The sequence below is a fragment of the Plectrocnemia conspersa genome, unplaced genomic scaffold (genome assembly GCF_051122295.1).
Source record: "Plectrocnemia conspersa isolate PC_06_02 unplaced genomic scaffold, ASM5112229v1 ptg000011l, whole genome shotgun sequence".
Lineage (NCBI taxonomy): Eukaryota > Metazoa > Arthropoda > Insecta > Trichoptera > Polycentropodidae > Plectrocnemia > Plectrocnemia conspersa.
This window is the reverse complement of record NW_028277175.1, coordinates 26,819,638-26,844,336: the sequence shown is the minus strand read 5'-3', so window position 1 is coordinate 26,844,336 and position 24,699 is coordinate 26,819,638. Positions and strand designations below refer to the sequence as shown.

Here is a 24,699-nt window from a genome sequence, read left to right as displayed (position 1 = left end):
GCTCCAGACGCTCTAGAGACGACCCAGAGACAGCCCTGTAAGTCGAGATGACCTCAGAAGACCATCCCGAGTGCATCATTCCTCCGCCACCTTCTCCACCAGCGCTCAGATATAAGCATATACAAATCCACAACAGTTCGCTTCGGTATATGTTTTAATACTGAATAAATTGTTAGCAGCTTTCCGGCGTCTATTTACGGCTGCAAAGTCACACTATATGGGCCTCAAAACCCGAAAAGATGTTTATTTTTGTTGTGAGTGACCTAAACTAAACTCTGGTAACAAACGTCTTCAAAAGAAAAACGTATTGCTGCCGTCTAAATGAATTACATTTTTTTATATGATAATACAGCGAATGTTCTTTTTATATGTTGCTGCTGCGCCTCGTAATTCATCTGAATTTGCTCGTGGGGCGGTGGTAAAATATCGATATGCTTTTGAATGCAATTGCGTCTCTAAGATCCGTTATGTTAAAAATAGCTCGTCGGTGTTATTTCGTATAACTATGGTCACACTATCATAAAACAAAAACATCACTTTAATAAGAAAAACGATAATATTATTTATAAATACCTATCACACTTTTTCTAGCAAATCTTAATTTTGCTATAGTTTTAAAATAAACTTGATATTATAGTATATTAAAATCATTCATAAAAATGTTTTTTTTTAATATTTTACCAATAAAAATATATCAAAAAGTATATATTTTTTTTACAAAGATTGTATGTAAAATTTAAATTTATAATTTTATTTTATATGATCTAAAATTTTCTTATAATCAAATTTTACCTTAAAATAATTAAAATCTTTTAATGATTTTAAATAAACCTAAAATATAAAAGTATAAAATATTAAATACTTAATATATGACAAAATAAATTTGAACTAAGATAAATGTATTTTTATAAGTTTGTGTATAAACACAAATAGAATAAAACAAATTATCTTAATAATATAATAATAAATCTATAATTTAAAGAATGTCTGTTTTTATAAAATACAACAATATTTTAGTAGTTTAATACTTTTAAGTTGAGTTTAAAAAAAATGTTTAATGATTAAAGGTTAATTTTATTATGAAATTAATATTGTTATTACTATATATTAAAAAAAAAATTTAGAATTTTTTTATGTTTTCCAACGAAGAGTGTATATCCTAAATATCCTTGCTATACCGATTTGAACCTGTTACGTATGTGCATGATCTTAATTTCGATCGTGACGTCCGAGCTAATCGTTAAAGAATACGTCTTTGTCTTTCGAGCGTCTTCCTTGAACGAGTCCCCAAAAACCAGCACCTTGTCCCAGTTGTTCCCGGGGACATTTGTCTACCCTAAGTACTCGGCATAAAAATGTAAGAGAAAGATCATCCACCTCTGTTAGGGTCGCAGCGGGTGGCGGGGAGGTGCGGGGTGCGCGGGGGGTAGAATCTGTGGGCGTTCGGGTGCGATACGGAGAGGTGGGTTCGTGGCTCGGGTTTGGGTCAGGGTGTTGGGTCGGTGATTTATGTGTCCATGTCGGCCGAGCTGACGGCGCCGACGCCGAGACGACGCCGTGTGCCAGCAAAACGGGATGATGATACAATCAGCGCGGACGCACACCGCGGAGCTCAAGAAAAAGTTTGGTATGGATCAGATATTTCAAAAAGTATTGCGCAGACTTGAGATTTTTTGCTTCTTCAAGACTGTTGGGAATGTGTCACGTCTAAAATCGTTAAAATTTAATTAAAAATCTAGAATTTTATAGTAATCCATTGAACCCTAACGAGATGCTTTCATTAGATTTTTTTTAAACCTTTGCAGAAATATAAGATTTTTAACGCTCAAAAGTTTTAAAAAGACCGATTACATATTTCAAATGGTGAATCTAGTTTTAAATCTAGTTATATCCCAACATACAGCTTCTTTTAAATTTTTAAAGTCTGCTGATATTATATTAATTGAGATGTAATATAAATTTGTTTAAATAGTAATTTTTCTAAGCTCTTAAAAATGAAAATTTTAATGAGTAAGCTCTTAACTAGTGTTTCTTCTCGAAAAAATTTTAAAAAAAATTACAAATCAAGAATTTTCATTTTTTGAAAAATATTCTGATTTCCCGAGAAATTTTATAAAGCATTTTTAATAAATAAAATTAAATTTGTACGAATATTTTTACAAGGTTTACAACCACTTATTGTAACGTTGCATAAGTAAAAAGGCAAGTTCATGCCTAATATGCATACTTTTTGGAAGGTTCTAGGAATGACAAAAAAATATTCACAAATTTTTAACACTCAAACTCGTCTTATTTTTGATTATGTAATAAAAGAAGACACTCAGATAAAAAAAAATTTTCGAAGGTGTTCGTGACAGATGTTTGAAAATATCCATACTTTCTCGGAAGATCGAAAGTATTTAAATGACGAACATATTTTTGCAATTATCTATTACCCTAACCGGCCGGCGGTTTTATCTTTGCTTTGGTGATCTAAGAACCCGCTCTGATAAGAATAAATTACGCATAGGAATCGGTAGAATGCAAAACTCTATCTCTAAACAGTAGTTGCAGTAATTTTGTACCAAACACATCTCACGTCTCACTATCAATCAACAGGTCGTACCACGAAAGATACATCTTTGTCATCATTTTTTTCTACTCTTAATTTTAAATAAAAGAATTTCATTTGCAGCACAACTTTCTAAGTTTTTGTCTTTTTTGTAGTAAAAAAATCATAATATTACAATTTTTTTCATTGTTTCAAATTTTCCAAAAAATATAAAGACCACAACAAAATTTTGTTAAAATCATAGCTGAATTATAACTTTTTAAATAAAAAATAATGTGATGTTTGTAACGGTATGAAAAAATTATATAAATCTAGGCAATGCTGCAATCTCTTTTTAAAAAAACAAAGGAGCTTTTTTTAATATCTACACATGCCTTAAAAAGCTGTTATCTTGGAAGAAAAATCACCTTAAATATAATTAGAATAAAAATACAGAGCTATTTTTTTTGTATAGAAAATTACCAGGATTTTATATTCCATGACATTAAATTTCACATATTTTCTTAGATCAATTCAGTTTACTTATTCTAGCATCTATATTATTTTAGTATATTTAATACACTAAAGTATCGCTCTGTAGGGTTATATAAAAATATAGCCCTAGACCTACAATCTAACATTTTTTTATAAACACCTTCCAAAGCTTCCGAATTCATATTAAGTTAAGCTATCGAACCTCTTACTTTAACAACAAATACATCGTGTTAGAATTGTTTTTTTAAATCTATTTAATCCTGGACTATTATAGCTTGTTTAGTCTTCCTAAAGATTCTAGAGTCAATTTTGGGTCCATTCTAGAATACTGCATCGCGAAATCAACAAGTTAAAATGATGATTTATTAAGAGATAGTGTCTTTGTCGACGCCGGAGCCGTCGCCATGGCAACCAGCAACAGTATGGCAGGCGCCTCCGCCCCCACAGAGCTCCCACACCTTCACAAGCCCCCGCCGGCTCCATTTAACCCCACCGAGGGTGGCAGGGCGCCGCGAGAGGGCGCAGCCCCAATACGGAGCGATGTAAAATTACCGCGATTTTGGATAAAAGTTTAAAATTCTACATTATAAAAGCGCGCGGCTCCGACTTCGCGTGAATTATAAGCTGGATGATATCCGAGCAGGGATAATGGAATGAACGGAGTGGGGGGTGTGCGGACCGGGGAGGGGGTAGTAATGTTTTCCTCGCGGAAAATTTGCGAAATAAAGATGTTCCGGAATATTTAAATGGGAGGGCCGCAGGCGCGCGAGCTCGGCCCAACTCTGTTGGGAAATTCGATAATATTAATTGCAATGCTTTTAATTTTAACAATCCTGTAATATGATTCGACGGATAATTAGCGAAATGGGGTTGCGCATTTAATATTTAGCAAATTTTTAAACCATTTTAGATGAAATTAAATATGAGGTTGCTAGGAAAATAAAAATTATATTTAATTTTGTTTATGATAATATTATTTAAAATAAATATTGAATTATATATAAATATTGAATTATTGAATTGAATAGTGACCACGCAAAACAATTTAAGAGCTTGCATAAAAGTTTGACAATAGTGATTTGTTCTGGACCGCTAAAAACTGTAGAGAAATTTAAAAAAAAAAATTCAAAAATTAAGCCAGAGCACATTTCACAAACTAAAATTTGGTGACTGCTTAGCTTATAATCCTAGCAAAACCTGTACAGCTATTGCTAATAAATCAACAAAATGAATCAAGAACTTCGATTAAATTTAATTCTTTATTTAATTCTCTTGCACGTCAATGCGACCAAACATCGCACGATTTAACCTCTAAAAGTTGAATGAATTGCGCTATAAAAAAACTTTTACAGATTAAAATATCCGTCACAAATGCCTTGAGAAAGAATAACATATGCATTCAGGATTGCCATCTAAACGGCTGTTTATAATCAGCTAGCGGACAACAGCAATCTGTATCAACATATTTCACCCATTTTTCATTGACCTTTCCATCGAAATGCGCGTAACACAAAATTTTCTATGGGTATTAATACAAAATACTGACATTCACACTTAAACACCCACTTTAGAGTGCATAAGAGAATGTGGAGTTTTCATACACTAGTGCAGTTATTTCTAAGGTTAACCATACGACAATATTAAAATAATATATCTTGACAATTTCGTAATTTAAACAAAGGGTAACCCGCAAGAAAGACTTACACTGAACAGACCACTACGGTAAACCCTCGTTTTGTCTAGAGAAAAAAATCCTTTTTTTCATAAAGAAATGTGTCAAAGCACATCATTATTACCTAGTATTAAAATACAGAGATTCTATACTTTTTGTTTATTATGGTTTGCGCAAACAATACGCCATCGGGCAACTGAAAAAAATATCTTTGATATTTAACCCTTGCATTATTTGATCTTCGAAATGTGTTCATCTAGCAAATTTCACCCTTTCAAGGTATGGACATATTTTATTGGTTTGTAATTTGGCTGAAAATATGTTTGAAGAGAGATAAAAATGTACCAATAAGATTATCGTGTATGCAATACCTGCTTTTATTTTCACTTCGTCAGCCATCCCTATCATAAAAAAGGCACGGTCATTTCTCTGCTACAGAACAGAATTACTGGGAACTGCTAGGTGTCGCTAGATTAACCTGAGATAAAGCAAATGTATTTATTTTATGTTGATACGTCGCGCATATCGTACAAAAATATCGAACATGTTAAATAAAATTTGCGCTGAAATATCGGCCGGAGGAATTTTGTATAGCCGATATTTCGGCCCTTTCGGACTAAAAGGAATATTTTATTCTACTTTTATATCCTACCCCCAATAAAAATACTTATGTCAACATGGGCATTGTCGTTTTCGTAGTTCTAAGCCATGAAGATATCGTTGTCAACAGATAAGTACGGATAAAAAAAATCGATACTACCGGTAATACCGGTATTTATATTGTAAAGTGTGCGAATATTCTGATCACTATTTGATCATAAACATATAATAAATATTCCGAGTTAATAATTGGCGCATGTACGTCGTTGAGGAAGAGAAGAAGGGGCAGAGGACCCAGATTAGATACCTGTGGTACTCCAGAATGAGCTAAACACTTATCGGAGCGACGATTGACATAGCTCATATACTAACGACGTGGACGAAACCCGTGTTGTTATTCGTTTACTGACAGTTAATATGGATATATCTGTGATGAATTAAAATCATATAATTATTTATTTTTATATATTTACATGGCGGTTAAAATGTAAACAACAACGGAAAAATCAAATTGAAAATTAATACTCATATTCTACACCCACGTTTAACATTCATATGTTCGTTTTATTTTAATTTTGTTATATTGCGTCAGAGCGAGCATTGAAAAGCGAGAAGTTAAGCGCGAAGAGTCCCCTCTCTCCATCATCGCGGGTAATTACAGAATATCTATTTTTCCATTGAAATACGGTCGCATTGCCCCCAGGCTCCCCTTTAGCGCTTACCAGAGAAGACCTTTATACCGGCTACCGATTTGCAGCGCAAAATACGCTCGTTTCTATCCGCGTCTCGCTCGCACGCCAACGCAGCTCCTGTGGGAACGTCTCCCGTCTCTCTCTATCTCTCCGTGTAGTGTGGGGGTGGGGGTGGCGTATCCAGTTATTACGAGTATTATTCGGTCTGTGCGCTATACATTATTGTGTTACTTGGGTGTATAAATTTCACCGTACTGTTTGCGATACAGTGTCGTTTAGTCATTCATGATCGATACGTTTATTTAGTATTATTATTACATCACAACCCAAATCTATAAACAGGCTTAAATAGAACCAGAGATGTCATTTAAGGGGGTTACATGGGGGGGGCATTCCCCCCCCCCTTTTTTTTTGTTTGACCAGAAAAATGCATGTCATTAATTAAATACATACTATGAATCTAAAATAAAAATAAATTACTCTTAGTATATTGTTTAATGATGCTTATAATAATAAATTTAAATTATGGCAAAATAATAAAATAAAAATAAGGCTTGGTGGCTAATCGCATATGTGCAGCGATCTTCCAACCAATCGCTGCAGTCGCTTCGTATAACGCAAAAATACGTCTACGGCTTTAGAAAGCGACCTTCGTTCATCCAAGGTCGTATTGCATTTTTCAGAAATGTCACGGATGTGGTGATTTATGATATCTGTGACTGTTTCGCCACAAAGAGATTCTCTTAACGACTGAGAATATTTACTGTGTTCTGTGCGGTCTCCAAAATCCTTTACGTTAAGATTTCATTTAATAGATTTATATAATTAGCTAACAAAAATCTTTGAAAAGTCTTATGTTTATTAAAATAAAACTATGGCAGCTTTATTTTAATAAACATTTTTATTTTTTCCTTAAGCACCATTACGTCCCATAAAAATTACATTTTTTAATAATTAAAAAAGCATTTTTTCAAATCGAAAAAGCATATGGTAATTATTTTTTAATATTATTTATTCAACTTTTTTACTACTTTATATTGCTCTCTATAAAAACAATATTCGGAGCATCATTTTTATATTTTTTTAAAGCAGCTATTTTGAAAAATAAATCAGGGATCCGATCGTGTGCTCAAATAAGATTGTTTTAGTTTATGTGTATTTTTTCTTGCATATCTTTCTATTTGCACTGTGCTGTCCATTTGAAAGCGATAATTGCGCCAAAAAAGAATTTTAAGTGTCATATCGCTAGTCAATTGTCTTCGAAATTTATTTTTGGCACACAAAATTTCTCTTAAACATAATAATAGAGCTTTAACCATTCATAGTAGAACTCGTGTCTTTTAAAAATTTTATGTGTATTGATCTATGAATCACATACGTCAAGTTTCGGGTTATTACATGTGTTATGAAATTAAGAAATCAGATACTAAATAAGTATGAAGAGATTTGAGGAATATAGCTTTTTTAAATACATAATTTAAGCTCTAAGGAATACAATTGTATATTTAAGAATGTGACAGCAAAATGTTTTATAACAAAAAAGTAATTTATAGTATGTAATTGCATACCATTCACAATCCTGTTAATATGCTACTATAGACATCTATTGTTAAGTTTCTAAAACACATTTAATATAAAATACATAAAAAAGTTGCGATTAATTATTTGTATCATAATTATATCATTGAATTTTATTTAAAAAAAAATATATATATATATATGTAATTTTAAAAAAAATTAGTGACACCTGTCGTTGAGTTTTATTAAAAACATATTAGCAATGTAAAATAAAATTAATAGCAAATCACTAACAAATCAAATTTATTAAAACAATATTATTATAATAATAATAAAATATTATAATTTTATTAAAAATTAACATTTTGGCGCCATCTGTTGTCAGATAGAAAAAACGTAATAAGAAGTGATTTTAACTGCATGAATAAATGTAAATTTGTTTACTGTTTTCGTTAATAGATCTACTGCATGCTATTGATTGATGTGCGTAATTAATTATTGTTTTGTGTTGTTTATTGTTGATGGGAAGAAAAAAATCTGTCAGAAGTGGGATTCGAACCCACGCCCACAGAAGTGGACTGCGACCTGAACGCAGCGCCTTAGACCGCTCGGCCATCCTGACCTGGGAGCGGGCGATGAAAATATTGCAATAAAAGTAGGAAGATGCAAATAACCTAATTTTAAAATATAATTTTTATTTTTGGTTAACAAGTTTTTCTATTTTTATTATTGATATTTTAAACATATTACATATTAACTACACAACCTGTTTTTATAATGTATTAGATTAAATTCAGCTCAAATGTTTTACTTTTCTACACATGCTAAAGATAAATATATTACTTTAAAAGAGCTTGAAAATACGTGCAGTCCGACTTAAAGCGACTGACTCGTGACTTATGAGTGATCAATTTACAGTGATGTAATCGGTAGTGAGTCACGTATGGTAACCGGATTATTGCGCAAGCGAAAATTCTGAACATATGATTGTTTGATTGTCAAATATATTCTATTTTTAATTCCAACTGCTTTTTTTAAGTAAAAAAATAATATAAGTAATATAAGTGTATCATAATGATGTAAATTACTAATATAATGATATTTTTATATTAAAATCATATTAAAATATGCTATTATTTATTAATCCAATAAGGACATTATTTTTATTTTATTCTTAAATAAACATAAGCGTATATATTGATCAACTATGATCAGAATTTTTGCTGTTTAGAATTTTCGCCGTGCGCAATTTCCGTTTGCGCAATAATCACCAAACCCTAAAGTATATAAAGTTATTGAAAGTAACATACCTGAACTTTGATTCAGGACAGCTCTATCTAATTACACACTCACACCTTAAATGTAAAACATCCAGCTGGTTACTTTCGGCGATCGTTAACAAGAGGTAAAAATGACAATAGTATTTTGCTCAGTGTATAATACATTGTCTGTAAATTCTCACTATGATTAAAGTGTTATGATAAAAAAAAATCATTTAGTGTGTTCATTAATTTCAGAAGTGCTTACATTGCGATTCAATAAGTTTTACAATATTTCTAAAAAACTGTAAATATTCCAGTTGCACGTGACACAAATATTTTGCCTAAATGGCAGTTTTTAATGGTAAATTTATTATTGTCCAATACTTTTATTGAAACTCAATGATTATAATAACAACATTTTATTATACAGAATTTTCAAGATTATGTTATTGGGTTTACAAATTAATCTCAGAAAAAAACATTTTATCTATTACTTAAGAGAAGTAAACTTCTTTTCTAGGATATCAGTTAATCTCGAGAACTGATTAGATAAATTAAATAATATAAAGCATTTATAAAAGATAATCGCCCCTATTCTGATTAGTATTTTGTGTCAGTGTTACCAAAAAATGGCTACTAAGTCTATAATAGTCACGTTTTGCTCTGCAGTTGTTTTTCTAACTGCCTTTACACAAGCCCAGGAATGTAGTGAGTATAAAACATACTGATAATATTTATATATTTATTTAGTTAAACTACACTTAAAATAGCAATAAAATTTCTTAAAAATATGTTTTAAAAAATAGTAAAATATAAAATAACGTCAAATACATGCCAAGCGTGAGTTACAACTGTAATTAAATATTCTTGTTAGTAGTTTTTTTATTATCTTAAGAGATGTCACTATGTGTTAAAACGTTTTACGTCACACAAAACTCTAGTAAAATAAGTACAAAACAAAGCGCGTTAACGCGCTCATTTTGCATGGCTTATAACACGCTTAAGGCGCAGAAAGGGTTAAAACTTCAACAAAAATTGACTACAGTATTTTAAAAATTAAATAAATACAAAAGTATGACAACAAAAAAATACGTATTTTACCTATAAATCGTGTTATCTAATATTTATTATAAAGTGCAATTTAGTTGAACTTACCAAATTGCAACTATATTAAAAAATATTTACGTTAAGTTGTTTTAATATTCAGATAACGATATATTTTTGCAGCTCCTCCAAAAAAAGTGGTCTTCTGCTATTATTCTAGTTGGTCCATATATAGACTAACTTTTGGAAAGTATACCATTAACGATATTGACCCATCGCTTTGCACCCATGTTGTGTATGCTTTTGCCGGATTAAATTTGGATGGTGTGGTCCATGCTTTGGATTCCTTTAACGACTTACCTGAGAATGGAGGAGAAGGACAGTACTATCAGTTCAGAGAACTCAAGATGAGGAATCCTTGTATCAAAGTAATGCTTTCAATTGGTGGATGGAACGAAGGATCAGAGAAATACTCACTGGTAATCTAATTTAAATAGTATCAGTATTTATTATATTTACAGAGCAGTACTTTGCGTCATTTCTCTTTAATTTCCTATTACAATAAACAAGATTAGACATTGCTCTATAAGTGATGAATGAATCACAGATAATACTATGACGTTGGTATTAAAGTACGTGCTTACTAAATCAGCATTTTTGTATTATAGATGGCTGAGACAGAAGATTCAAGAAATAGGTTCGCCGATCATCTAATTAGATACTTAGTGTATTACGGATTCGACGGTGTCGATCTGGATTGGGAATATCCAGGACAGGTGCGATAACCATTGAATAAAGTCACCTTTTTTATTATAAAATTACGATTATATTTTAGAGAGGAGGAATCAAAGCAGATTACGAAAACTATCCTAAGCTATTGACGGCTATCAAAGCAAGATTAGAACCTAGAGGGAGACTTTTAGCGATTGCTGTCGGTGCTTCTGACTATCATGTAGAGACGAGTTATGATGTTGCTGCTGTTTCTAAAATTGTCGACTATGTTTTGCTGATGGCTTATGACTACCATCGCCCAGATGTTACATCTCACGTAGCTCCACTCTATAAGATAACAGGAGATAGCAATTCAGGATCTGTGGTGAGTTGAATTAAAATAAAAATTCATACATGTTATTTTAATACATGCGTGTTAAATCTACAGCTTATTATTCAATTCTATAGGATGTGAGTATCAAAAACTGGCTGGATAAAGGATGTCCGGCCGAAAAGTTGGTTCTGGGAATGCTGACTTCTGGAAGATCTTATACCTTGAAAACTGATAAGGAAAGCTACTTGGGTGCTCCAGTTCAAGGAGTAGGGAACGCTGGAGTTTACACAAACTTAGAAGGTAAAGTAATAATAGAGTAAAAACATATATTCTTATAGTTAATTTAGGATTCATTTCTTATTACGAAATCTGCGAATTGATCTTCGAGGGTGACTGGTATTTAGACAAAAATGATACTTATGCCAATAATTTTATCACTAAAGATGATCAATGGATTACTTATGAAGATAAAGATACTATAAAGATTAAGGTAATATTTTATTTTATTTTTGAGGATTTAAAATAAAAATATTTGTCTTAACTTTATATTCTTTTTTAGACTGATTATGTAGTGTCCAAGAATTTAGCTGGTGGTATGGTTTGGTCCATAGACACTGATGATTTCCATGCTTTTTGTGATGAATCGCCAAATGCTATCCAAAGGGTCATTGCAAAAGGTCTCGGTCTGATATAAAAACAACTACAATCAATTGAAATAATATATATTTTACTGATAAATAAAGAAGTGTTTTTCAAAGCGTCTCACTATCACAAGTCATAACAAATGCATCGGAACATAGTCCAGTTAAGTAAAAAATAAGATTGTTGATGAATATATTTTGCCACTTGTTGTAAGTCACACAAAAGTAAGTCACTTTTTGAGATAAAATAAAAACAGTATATGGTTGCTATTAAAAAAAATACTTTAATGAAAAATAATAACAATTAATTTATAATTTAATACCTAAACGAGTTAAGGTTTTTATTATAATTATATCTGATTATAAAAAATAATTAATTAAATGATTTATATAAATATTTTTGAAGTATCTTTAGAGAACAAGTCTCTTTCGATAATCTTTATTTATATTTTTTATTAATAAATAAAACATTGTTTGTTTAATTAATATTAATATATAAATAAATTAAAACAATTCGCGTAATAAATAAGCAACTTTATACATGTGATAATTAACGAATTTAAAAACAGTTAATCGATCAATAAATATATTATTGACTGCAATACGAATTAATGTTATGTTAATAGGCAATATAATTGCTTGAAGGCATAGTGTATATTTTATAATTCCTAAATACCTAAACTTCCTTACGATAGAGACTGGCAGTAAATATGCTGGAATACTAATTCCTAGCGTCACATTTACACATATATCTGGAAACGTGTGTGGTGACACCACGTTTGAAAGGGTCTTTGTCTCAAAACTTACGTTAATTTACTGTGACCAAAATGATCATCCATCAACAAGGAAATAGCGTAAAGGATTGGGACCACATAACCCTCGTTACGACCAGAAAAAATCGCATAAATTTTGTTCTTGCACTAAATATTCTCCGTCATTGAGAGAATATTTTTTGTTGCGAAACAGTCACGGATATAATAAATTACCGGATTCACAAGATTTCCGTTGCAATGCAATACGACCTTGGATAATGCCCATCAAGCAAATGTCGCTCTCTAAAGGCGTATACATATTTCGCCGTTCTAAGAAGCGACTGCAGCGATTGGCTGGATGATTGCAGCATAATTGTGATTAGTCAGCAAGTTTTGCATCCCTGGATAAGCGTGAACTTCTATAAGGAGAATGCAATCATAAGCAGACACTCGAAAAAACCAGCAGATTCACTCGACAGATGCAAAGATACGACCTGCGACTCCCAAACACGATCATCGCAGCAAGAGGAACTCCCTCCAGACACTAGACTAGAACCATCTACGAACATCATCCCTGCGCCAGTTTCTCCACCACCGCTCAGAGAAAACATCTTGCCATTTATCATCTAATTCAATTGTAATATAATCTAATAAAAACTCTATCTAGATTCCATTAAGCGTCTTACTGGATACGAAGTCATCACATCACCCCCTATGGTTCTCAAACCATAAACGTGCTTATGTACCCTTTAGTTCTTTGCAATTATCAAACTGATAACTACAGATAATATTTTTAACAATGCTTATTCGATGCAAGTCCTTTCGGTTTTTGTTCCAGACATTTTGAATGATTGATTGAAATTATTGGAAACTATTGTGTAATTCCAAGTATATATTGCTAATTACTAATTAAGATTTTTTTGCGCTATTGCTAAAACCTCCACCAATTGTTCATCGTAATGTTAGAGTGCACTAAACAACACCAACTATTCATAAACATTAATTAAAAAAACTACTGTCGCTATAAACTTGTATTGTAGCTGAGAGTCATGTCATAATCATGGTACTGTCAGGGTGACCCTTGCTGCTAGATATGGTAATTGTACGGAAGATCAACCGACCTTGCGTTTACGCGTAATTTTTATTTATATTAGCATCTTATGACATAGAATTATGAGAATCGCGATCATAAATATTAGACCATTTTTGCTCTCATCAGTCGTACGCGAAACCGTGTTGAGAATCGACGTGTGTTGCACCTGTTATAACAACAAAAACTGGTTTAGTTAATAAGGTAAGTCATTAACGTTTAATCAGTTCGATTACATGACAATAATCGGTTTACCATTTGACCTTACTCACATGGTTTTGCGATATGTCAAAGTATTTTTAACCTAACATTAACATATTCAAAGCAAATTTACTTTATATTCTACTTTCTTTCATTAATGAGTATTGTGATCTACAATCGTCGCTTGACTGAATTTACTATTGTTATAACAGGTGTATTTCAATTTAAGACACAGAAATATCTTTAGAATATTATAAAAAAAATAATTAAATAAGATACATACACTTAAACTGACGTTTTTTTCAATCTGAAAAACATTTTTTATATTATTTAATTGATTTGATTAAATTAGATTTTGCTATTTATCTCTTATATGGTCGCATAACGTTGTTCTTTTCATGTCCTCTTTATCTGCGGAAACAGGTAAAAGTCATATAGAGGCATATCCGGGGAACACTACAGATGCGGCATCACAATGCTGTCGTTTTTGCCCAAAAAATCACGTTTCAGTAGTAAAGTTTAGACACAAATTGCGTATAATTGCAAGGCAATACTCCTAACGATGATGGAAATTTGTAGTTTCATATACTATTGAATTAAACTTGACGTGCTTTTTTTGCTTTTGCCTCTTCAAAGCGCTTCCGATACATTTGTGTTTCGTCACGTAGTGAGCCAGTGCATTATCCTGGTGCAAAATCTAAGAGTTGTTTGCTCGCAATTCTACTAGTTTTTTTTCGCAAATGCTTTAAAACTACAAGGTAATACTAACTTACAGTATGACCTGGTGCTAAAAAATTATAGAGGATTTATACAGTAAAAAAACTTTGCCATTCAAACGTCCTTTTTTAGTTAGGACTTTTTTTAGAAAAGATTTTTTTCAGAATCAGACGTAAAGTGCTAAGAATTTGTTAAAAGTTGAAAATTTATAAATTTATATTTTTTTTTGATAGTACTTTTACCAGGCTTCCATATGCAAAAAAATTGCAATGTTGCAATAATCACCATTCGGTTTTTATGGCCACACCTTTAAACATTTATAGTTGATAATATTTTATAGCGTTATTTTTCAGCTGTTTTTTTCTGCGAACGCCAAATTTTGCTATATTTAAACATAAATTGCAAAATCTTTAAATCAGCTTTTGTTGCCAATTATTCAATCTTGCAGAATTCGCAATTTTTAACGCTTCATCTAGCACACAAACGGAGATACAGCTAAAAACGTAAGCGTTTTTTTTTTCGCAAAATTACGATTAAAATTTTTTATTTTTTTTAGGTTAAGTCAAAATTTAGACGAGTTAAAAGTTGAAAATTTATAAATTTATATTTTTTTTCGATAGTACTTTAACTTTTTTTTAACTATACTGTAATAATCAGAGAAAACGCTTACATTCAATTAAATTTAGCGTGTTTTATTTGTATTGAAGCAATTATGGTTCTTCAGTGACTTCATTCAACGTTTTGATGCTATTCTTGTTGAAAATTCAATGGTTTTAAAAATTTTAAATTAAAAAATATACAAAAACCATGCAAACTGTTCGTTTTCATGCTTTTTATACATTAAAAAATAACATTAAAAATTGGAGGAACACCTAAAATTGCACAATAGCCACCAAAACTTTCAAAAACCAGCAATTATTGCAATATAAAAATACACATATCTAGATACAAATATATTGATTTTAAATTGAATAGCATTGTTTAATCCTTTGTAATGTTCTAAAGAATTGAACAGTTTCTTTAAAGATTTACCTGAAGCATTTTTCGATTATTTTAACCATTTCAGAGGATATCTTACTCTTTTTATTTCTAATATATAATACTTCGATATGAGCCTATGAGTCTTTCCATTTATTAACTTTCCCTCCGTAAAATATGTCTAAAGAACCGGAGAATTCTATCCATGCATATCAATGACAACCATTCTTGAATACCAACACTGGTTCTCTATTTTCTCCAAATATAACAATTATAATTTTACATAATTAAATAGATTTTTTAAACAGATTATGTTATATTAAGTATCTATTCTTAATTATTACTTATATTTTTTTTAATTGAATTAAATTTACTAATACAATACAATACAAACCGACCATTTTGTGCTCCCACGTGACCGGTATAGTCTTAATGTTTCTGAAACTTATATGATTGAATATTTATTTATTATTTCAGTATTAAACAATATTAAAATCAATGTCATATTAGAAAACTCCTTATTCAAATTATGATTATTTTGTTTACAAAGACATTTTTAAGGAACTTTAAATAAAATACTTTGGATATCCAAATTTCTTTGAATATAATTATGCTTGGAATTTGCTTTGTGTTCTTACTAATAATAAGTAATATATCATCGTATTGGAATTCCATATTATCAATATTTACTCTGAAATGCTAATATTAAATCACTTTAAACAAAAAGTTTTTACCGAAAACTTTCATCTCTAATCAGTCATCACGTTTGTTTAATTTGACAAAATCGTTGAGGTGCTACTTTCATATGCAGAAGTAAAGTGTTTTAAAAATTTATTGCTATACATATTTATATATGAAGGAATAGTCTATAATAAATATAACTAACAAATTGACTATCAAAAACCTTTTTAATAGGAAAATAAAACAAATACTTTGTTAATATTTACAGTATGTTATTGTATAACCTACAAATGTAAACAATTTTTAAAATATAGATAAAATTTTCATTATCAAATTCTAATTGTTTATGTCAAAGTGACGCCATGTGAATAAACCGGATCTTTATTTATCACTAATGTACATTGGATAGCATGTTATTAATTTACTGTTTATCAACAAAAATGAGACAGTAATTCAATTTAATAAGACAGACTCAATAATCGTTAATTATTTATCAATTATTTCATATTGCAAAAAGCGACCTTCGCCACAATAATTATTGTTACGTAAACAATAAGATGCAATGCCAACGAGATTATCATTAACAATAACATTATAACTTATTTGACGACTCGTGTGTATCAAATTTACATCCGCTTTCGTTTCATATCTATAGTCGTTGTTTTCTTAATGTAATATTTATGTATATACTGTAATTAAAACATATATTGAACCCAAGATCTTTCACCCGTTTATATAACATCTTTATCTGCCTGAAGTAGCTCGTGTTTAATATCGTTAATTAATAAATCATAATAGGTACAATATTAAAGATTTTTTTTATTACTAAAATATAAAATAGTTCAATTTAATAAATAAATCTATATAAATGTATTATTTTGTGATATTCTATAATAAAAAAAATAAAAACTACAATAGTATAGTACCCGTTAAAAATTCCTTTAAGAATATATGCAAATAGTATGGAATAACCATAAATATGTTTATTTCCATACAATTTATTTATAATATATAATTAAAGGTTAAGAGTAACATTCCACTATATATATTAAGAAACAGAACAAGAACATTAATACTATATTTTATAAGAAAAAAAACATTTACATTATATCATATGAGATAAGAATTATTATAATGTAAGAAACTGATTAAAAAAAAGATATAAAATATAATTTAGTCGTAATATATGAAACAAACCATTTGTAAAATTGTGTTTATTTGGATTTAAGACAAAATTATTATAGCTAGACTAGTGGACGCGAAGAGAGAAGCGGCGGCTTCTTCGATATTCAATGGACAAAATTGAGTCAACTTCCTCTTGATTAAATTTCGTGCCAATTAAGAGATCTGTGGATGCTTTAGTGTGAATGTCAGTAAAAGTATCAGAAGAAATTTCTAAAAAAGTGAAGTGTAGTTCATATAAAAAAAATCCGCCTCATTGGATCATTTTAAAAATAGATTACCGTTTGTGTTTGATTCGTGGCGTTTGCAACGAATACTTTTATTTATTTTTATTTATAGCGGGTACTTTGATTTAATCTGCAAAAGGTTTTCTCACGGTGGTGACCCATTTTAACAAAGAACTTTTTTGTCTTGTGCGTTTTAATCCTTTATTTGTATAACACATGCTATAACTGTAAATAATAGTATAATATCAGATGCTTATGAATTTAGCTAAAATCTTTTCAGCTGTTTTTAGATTTGGCAAATGAATCCTTCCATTTTTGGATAAAAGAGTGTATTATTGCATCAACAATGATAGACCAAAAAATATGTTCCTAAGATTAAATTATTAAATTAAATTAAATTTTTCCTATAACAATAGCATTATTATGTATTTTCGAATGCTTCAAATGTAACCAAAATTTCATCATATTTACATACTAAATAAATAAAGAGGCTTTTCTGTCTCTGACAAACCGTAAACCTATCTCTAATTAATATGCGTATAACTGAAGCACTACAATATACATATACATAAATGTGTGTACTTACATACTTAAGAAAATAAAATTACTCATATCCGACATTTCATATGCACCAATAATATACTAATTAGATTATTTTGAATACATCCATATTTATTTTGTGTAGCTAAAATTCTGTATGTTCTTTATTGATTTATAATTTATTTTACCTTCACTTTTGTATCTTTAAGTATCTCAATATATTAATAAATACTATAATTTTTTCGTTCTGTTTATGGCAAAACAGTTTAAAAAGTTATTGAAATATGTTAATAGGAATCATGTAGCACGAAGCAATCAAGTTACTTCTACTTGCAACATGAACAATGTTTTTGAAGTAATTAAAGATTAAAACAATCATCAGTAGTCTGTGGATATTTTTCATTTTTTAATCTTACTCATGCTAAGAGAAGCAAATAAAATATCTGAGATGACTTTAATTGCTGTATTTAAATTTTACTATAGTATAGCCTACATTTACGTAGGCTCACCACCACGTCTGCACAGTTCGGAAGCCAGTAGTATAATATGGCGGGAGTTTCCCGCTTGGCTTAGGCCAAATATCTCTTGGTCATAACAACGTTTCTAACGGGTAAATAAATAAAGCTCTGAATCCGCGCAATATAAATAGAAACCTCTTATCTGTGTTTTTTACTTGTTTTAAAGTGTGATCCAATTACAAAAAAAAATATTTATCGAATATTATATATATTTCGTTAATTATTAAAAATAATAATGTGGCGGCGTTCTGACAGTTCCCAGTGTTGCCACACCACCGGTCAACTTGTGAAGCGGGTGGTTTTTTAACAACTGGTAATATATACATTCTTCCCCTCTCTCACATTGACTACGGTTTAACACCCCGCGTCCCCGCAACCTCTCCAAAAAGGTCGTTTTAATTAAATAGCCCTCAAAAACCACATGCGCTACAATAATAATTAAATAGCCGCCTCTGGACCTTTCGTAGCAGCCGATCCTTTCGATGTAGTTTTCGACTGGTTCTCCTTGGCTTTGGATCTACAGATATTTCTCAAACAGGAGAGGATATTTTAAAATATAAAAAACGTTAAAACGTATAGAAAGTCAAACAACTCTCCCCTAATGACTGGTCTATAATTTTTGAATTATTATTTATCACCCTTCTATGAATCGGGGTGACTTTCTACGTAACATGAAACGATGGCTTAAGAACAATTACTTCATCATGTTATGCATCATCCAGAAAAATGCCAGCTCAAATACCTGATTATTCCAGGCATGATTTAAAGTAAAAAAAAAAGCAATTTGGCAGTGATTTGTAAAAATCCTAAGAGATAAAAGCTGATTGTAGGTTTTGTATAGACGTGCTTTATTGTCAATTGATAAACCATTGACGCGCGAACCTCCAGATAGTGTAGATTGAGGAATGTGTGATAAAAAAATGTTGAACATCTCAGAACACGTTCCGCCAGCTATAAAACGTGAATGTTATTATTTAGTGTAGAAAGCGCTCAGTAGCGCGACGGTCGTCTGTCTGGCAAGTTTGTGTTTTGTATTTTGCTTTAGTTCCGATTCATCTTCCTTTTTGTTATTCATAATAATTATTCATCTTAGTATCTAAAAACAATGGGCAGTGTCAAGATGAAATCAAAACAAAGATCCACCAGGAAATCAAATTGGTTGGTGAGTAACGTTAAATTAAATTCGAAAGTGAAAGTTAACCAAAAATCGTATCCTATTAAATGCATAATTCATATTTTATGTGAAAATGGTGTTAATGTAGGTTATCGATCTGATATTGCATCATGGTTCAGTTTCAAGCCATTCAAGTAATTCAATGTAAAGGTCGACAATAGTGATATTGACACTGATACAAAAATAGTTTACAATACTAAGTCCAATTATATTTTAGTAAATTACAGTATATAGTAGAAAAATTGCATTGCATTATAAAAACATTTAATACTTGAGTCTGTATGTACAATAAAATAGAATTATTATTATATGTAAATGACATATACGGGTATGAGGTATTATTCTATATGGCCAAAAAAAATAAGGAGAATATTGCATATCGCGTTCCCCAGTTTCTCAAACAGTGTGTACATATAATACATATATATGGATCTTAAAAATACATTAACCTTTATTCATTATGCAAATTGTTATTTTGTTATTAAAAAATAATAAAAACTGCAAAAATCATTTGCATAAATGTTTTTTACAGTTGATTTAGAAGTGCATTAAAATTGTAAAAAATTGCTTTAAAAATTCAAAGTCGTTTTTATGTTTAATAGTAACATTATATTCCAATTATCACTAAACTCATCAAGTTCAAGCTATTGATTTTTTCATTATCTATGTTTGTTGAATATGTATGAACAAAGGCACAAGCGATAGTGATAAAATGGAACAATTTTGATAAAAATGATTTTGTATTGAGAATATTATAAATCGTATTTTATATGTAATACCAACAAATTGGAATACAATCACGGTCAAAGACCTTTAACCTATTGATAAAAAGGGCTTGAATATAAATATGTAACTCGTGACCATGGCTGGGGAATCGCAGCCGAAATATAGAAAGAAAGTAAGCGAAAAGAGAGAGATTTCAAAAAATAATATATATTTTTTATATATAAACATTAAAATGTGTAAGTGAGACTATACTGAACTAATAATGGTTTTAAACTTAGTTAAAATTGATTTTAACTATATATTTATTTTTCTATCTATTTATAACTCTCGACAAATATGTAAAAATAATCAAATATTTTAACTTTAAATTCCTTATAAAAATTCCTAATAAGGCATATACTTCTTAAAATTAAAAAAATTTTTTTTTACAAATTATTTTAATTACTTTTATGTAAATCTATATTTCTATTCAAAAAAATGTTAAAATTGGGTATAATATGTATGTTTGCATATATACTTATATAAATTATAGTGTGTGACTAAAGCACGAAGTTAGCAACCAATAAAATAATAATAATTTTAAACTAATAAAATTGATTTAATATTTATGTTTTGTAATGATAGTTGAGCTATATATAATAATAACTTACTATAAATTTTACTATTGCTTGCAGTTGAGAAATTACATTTAAAATATATGATATTTTCTTTTCATTTTTTAATTTACATCAATTACTTCAATTGAACTGAAACTTGAAACGAAAAAATCATATCAAATATTCCACTACATCAAAAACGTGACCTAATCAAAAAAATCTATTTTTCAGCTCTACGCAATGGGTGCATTCACCAGACGATTAATCAGATTCCTAGTTTGGATTGCCGGTTTTTTCGTCTATCCAATAGTTTATTTAATAAGCTTGAAGAAGAGAGAGAAGTTGCCGCCTATCAAAAATCACCTATTGCTAATCAGCGCCACAAAACTAGCACATAAGATTAGAAATAAAGAGGTATTTTACAGTGATTCCTGGCTTGCGACCCCATGCCATTTTGCTTCCACTCATATATTTAAGTATAAAAATAAGGACTGCGTCCTTATTATTATATTTCAATAATTTATTACTTTACAGGTTAAGTGTATTGATGTAATATCGGCGTACATCCAAAGATGCAAAGAAGTGAATCCGATCATCAATGCAATCGTGGAGCCGAGATATGATTTCGCTTTAACAGAGGCGAGGAATGTAGATAAGCTAATTCAATCTGATAAGCATTCGGTAGAAGAACTAGAAAAATTGTATCCATTGTTAGGAATACCGATAACAGTAAAAGAGAGCATTGCAGTGGCCGGTATTATTTAAAATTGTATATAATATATTATTAATAATTGTTATAAATTATATAAAATATTAATTTATTCTTCATTGGTACAGGTATGAGCAATGAAGCTGGAAGATATAGAGCTAAGCCTACACCGGCTGAGGAAGATGCTAAATGCATATCTCAAGTTAGAGCTGCCGGTGCTATTGTTTTGCTAGTCAGTAATACACCAGAGCTTTGTATGTGCTGGGAGACTTATAATTATGTTACTGGGAAAACTAAGAATCCGTATGATACGAGGAGGACGTGCGGCGGATCTTCAGGTGGAGAGGTATATAAAGATATACTATGTAATCTAGTATTAAAAGATCCTGGTATTGGACGATAGCTAAAAACGGTACACAAAAACGTTTATTACCATACAACATACCAACAGTTACTAATAGTGTCACAACATAGTTCACCCTTCTCAAGACACTGTATATATGTTAATATGCTGATTTTTAAACACCTGATGCTTTGCTCGATATATTACAACATCAATTTTCCCATGAAAGAAGCATCTAACTATCAAGTAAATTCTTATGACATTAAAAACTGAATCAATGGGATTGTAAAAATGAAGACATTCTAGCTTCTAAATGTAAGAGTTAGGATGTTGCCTTGGATTAATTCCTTTCCAGCATAATAGAGCTACTAACTTTGTACTGTAGCCACATGTATTCAGAGAATTTAAGAACTAAAATATATAATAAGTAGTTTCTTATTTGTGCATTACTTTTCAATTGAATGAAAATAATGTGCCGCTTCTGTCATTATCTCTTGAATCGACTTTTAATATTAATGAACACAGAATTTGTACTTTTTGTATATTTTAAAGTAAACTATTGTATAATTTCAGGCTGCTTTGATTTCGTCCGGTGCTTCTTTGGTGGGAGTCGGTTCCGATATCGCCGGTTCACTAAGATTACCCGCTATGTACACAGGAATATTCGGTCACAAGCCTTCACCCTACGCCGTGTCCACAGAAGGACATACGCCAAATTGTGAATTCAAAGAATGGAACAACTTCTTCATCCTGGGACCCATGACTAGATATGCCGAAGACTTGTCATTGATTGCCAGCATCTTGAACGATGCTGATGGACCAAAATTGATCAACGATGACACGGTACCTTTCTTTGTTTGTATATAAAAAATATTTAATCTAATTTGTTTATTCACATTTTTAGATAAAGATAAGCAATGTACAATTCTATTACATGGAAGGAGACAACTCAGGTGGGACTAACAAAATCAACAGTCACATGAGAATGGCTATTCAGAAAGTCATTATGCACTTGAAAAAGAATCATAAAATATCACCGGAGAAGGTAGTTTAATTAAAGGGTAAAAAGTAAAGACATGATTAATAAATTTCCTAAAAGATAGTATTAATAATAAATACAGATTTATCCTATAGTGAATAAAAAAAATAAATCATTCGCCTTAATCAAATCAACCCACGTCCGTTCAACAATAAATTGTTTTTTGCTAATTTTCTTTGTATAATCAAAGCTTTAGTGTCTAGGAAATATTAAGATTAATTTCATTGAATGTGTGTATCAACGTAATAGTTTTAAAATTTTAAGTTTGAATGCATAAACAGCATTGCATAGTTTTAAACGATGTTTTTTTGATACAAATTAAGTTACTAGTAATGATGCAGATTATATATTTTTTTCTATTATCTAAATATATATTATATCTTAAACGAGACTTTAAGATTGTAAAATTGAAAAAGAATACTGTCTTTGCTTTTATTTGCATCAATTATAATATTACAAATAGACTAATCGATCTTAAATTATATTTTGCTTCAGGCCAATTTAAGTCACATGAAATATGCTTTCGATACATCTGTCTTAAACCTTCTACGATTAGACGGAGTAGAAACAATCTTCTCTGAACCGGGTAATCCGTCCAAATGGAGATCTGTAACAGTAGAAGTCTTCAAGAAGATGTTCGGATGCTCTAAATCGACAATCACTTGCGTACTCTACGGTGTCTTGAAAAAACTATCAAAGTTAATAAGCGAAGATAAATATGACATAGCCGCAAAGTTGAACTCCAATTTGCGACAAGAGTTTATAGTAAATATATCTAATTTATTATATAAATTATTAGATATCATCATTGATGATATAACATATCTGTTTTAGGATCTACTTAAAGACAATGGAGTGTGCATTTATCCGACGTTCACAAGAACTGCCACTTATCACTATGATTACTTTAGACATTTGACAGATTATGCATATCTGTTCTTGTTTAATAGTTTAGGCTTACCTGTAGTCAATTGTCCTGTTGGTTTTACAACGGAAAATATGCCAGTGGGAGTACAAGTTATCGCAAGTCCCGGTTGCGATCACCTACTGTTCGCAGTTGCCAAAGAATTGCAAGAGGCGTTTGGAGGATGGGTTCCTCCTTCTGACGTAACTGAAGAATTCTGTGATGGAATGTGAATATTTATATTGCTATGTATTATAATTTATTGTACTAATTTTTATATACAATATTGTATTTATAAGTTGTGGCTTGTTTTATTATAGTTACTATTAACAAGTCTTTAAAAAGCAAAGGTGACCTTAACGGTGATTATTAAGAAGCAATTTTTGTTTGCTAATTTGTTTATGCAAAAAACAATTCACTTGTATGTTCAATCGTTTTGCTGACTTATTTACATTAACAGTTTAACTTACAGATATAAAACTTTACTTTTACATTGTTTTTGCTAGTTAACAAGTAGGGCAGGGACGTCATTTCAGATTTTTCCAGGGAGGGGCAAAAATTGGCCAGCCAGTGATTGTTTTTTTAATATTTCGAATTCATTAGAAAAAAAATCCTGGCCAAATTCAAGGGGCGTCCCTGTTTAGAATCCACGTCAAAAGCAATAAAATCGTGCCGGCTCCATCAAAGTGTAAACACTCGGTTATCTAGCGTTCATATTAAGACTTTTTATAACAATATTGTGACTTACAATAAGTGAGATTTGATTGAAGCACATCCAAACCAAATTTTGACCAATAAGGAGAGTGCATAAACTATTATCTTT

The 24,699-nt window shown here is 30.5% G+C and overlaps 2 protein-coding genes and 1 non-coding gene across 8 annotated transcripts; 2 read left to right on the top strand and 1 right to left on the bottom strand.

Annotated features, from left to right (window-relative positions):
• Positions 1-8,045: 8,045 nt before the first annotated feature.
• TRNAL-CAG (transfer RNA leucine (anticodon CAG)) lies at positions 8,046-8,129 on the bottom strand. The gene has a single exon. It is a non-coding gene; the product is annotated as a tRNA-Leu (tRNA).
• A 1,249-nt stretch (positions 8,130-9,378) lies between these two features.
• Positions 9,379-11,779, top strand: LOC148230122 (chitotriosidase-1-like). Its single transcript, XM_088197240.1, has 7 exons — positions 9,379-9,477; positions 9,997-10,292; positions 10,482-10,589; positions 10,649-10,909; positions 10,993-11,158; positions 11,206-11,348; positions 11,418-11,779. Exons 1-7 carry the CDS (start codon positions 9,399-9,401, stop codon positions 11,550-11,552), a joined length of 1,188 nt encoding a protein of 395 aa, XP_088053366.1. The 5' UTR covers positions 9,379-9,398; the 3' UTR covers positions 11,553-11,779.
• A 1,683-nt stretch (positions 11,780-13,462) lies between these two features.
• Positions 13,463-24,176, top strand: LOC148230121 (fatty-acid amide hydrolase 2). 6 transcript variants are annotated; one of them, XM_088197443.1, is made up of 9 exons: positions 19,356-19,401; positions 19,479-19,547; positions 21,113-21,295; positions 21,416-21,635; positions 21,719-21,936; positions 22,507-22,776; positions 22,838-22,978; positions 23,468-23,737; positions 23,807-24,176. In XM_088197443.1, exons 2-9 carry the CDS (start codon positions 19,491-19,493, stop codon positions 24,107-24,109), a joined length of 1,662 nt encoding a protein of 553 aa, XP_088053569.1. In that variant the 5' UTR covers positions 19,356-19,401; positions 19,479-19,490; the 3' UTR covers positions 24,110-24,176. The 6 variants fall into 6 exon arrangements, with proteins under 6 accessions (XP_088053571.1, XP_088053569.1, XP_088053568.1 ...); XM_088197442.1 differs by having other exon boundaries at positions 19,357-19,405; XM_088197448.1 differs by having other exon boundaries at positions 19,362-19,401; positions 21,416-21,650.
• The last annotated feature ends 523 nt before the right edge of the window (positions 24,177-24,699 follow it).

Bases quoted from the DNA above. Each gene is read 5' to 3' on its own strand.
- LOC148230121 (XM_088197443.1), top strand. From the start codon at position 19,491: ATGGGCAGTGTCAAGATGAAATCAAAACAAAGATCCACCAGGAAATCA. The intron at 21,296-21,415 runs GTATTTTACAGT...ATTACTTTACAG, and splicing joins ATAAGATTAGAAATAAAGAG to GTTAAGTGTATTGATGTAAT. The intron at 22,979-23,467 runs GTAGTTTAATTA...ATTTTGCTTCAG, and splicing joins ATAAAATATCACCGGAGAAG to GCCAATTTAAGTCACATGAA.
- LOC148230122 (XM_088197240.1), top strand. From the start codon at position 9,399: ATGGCTACTAAGTCTATAATAGTCACGTTTTGCTCTGCAGTTGTTTTT. The intron at 9,478-9,996 runs GTGAGTATAAAA...ATATTTTTGCAG, and splicing joins TACACAAGCCCAGGAATGTA to CTCCTCCAAAAAAAGTGGTC. The intron at 10,293-10,481 runs GTAATCTAATTT...TTTGTATTATAG, and splicing joins GATCAGAGAAATACTCACTG to ATGGCTGAGACAGAAGATTC.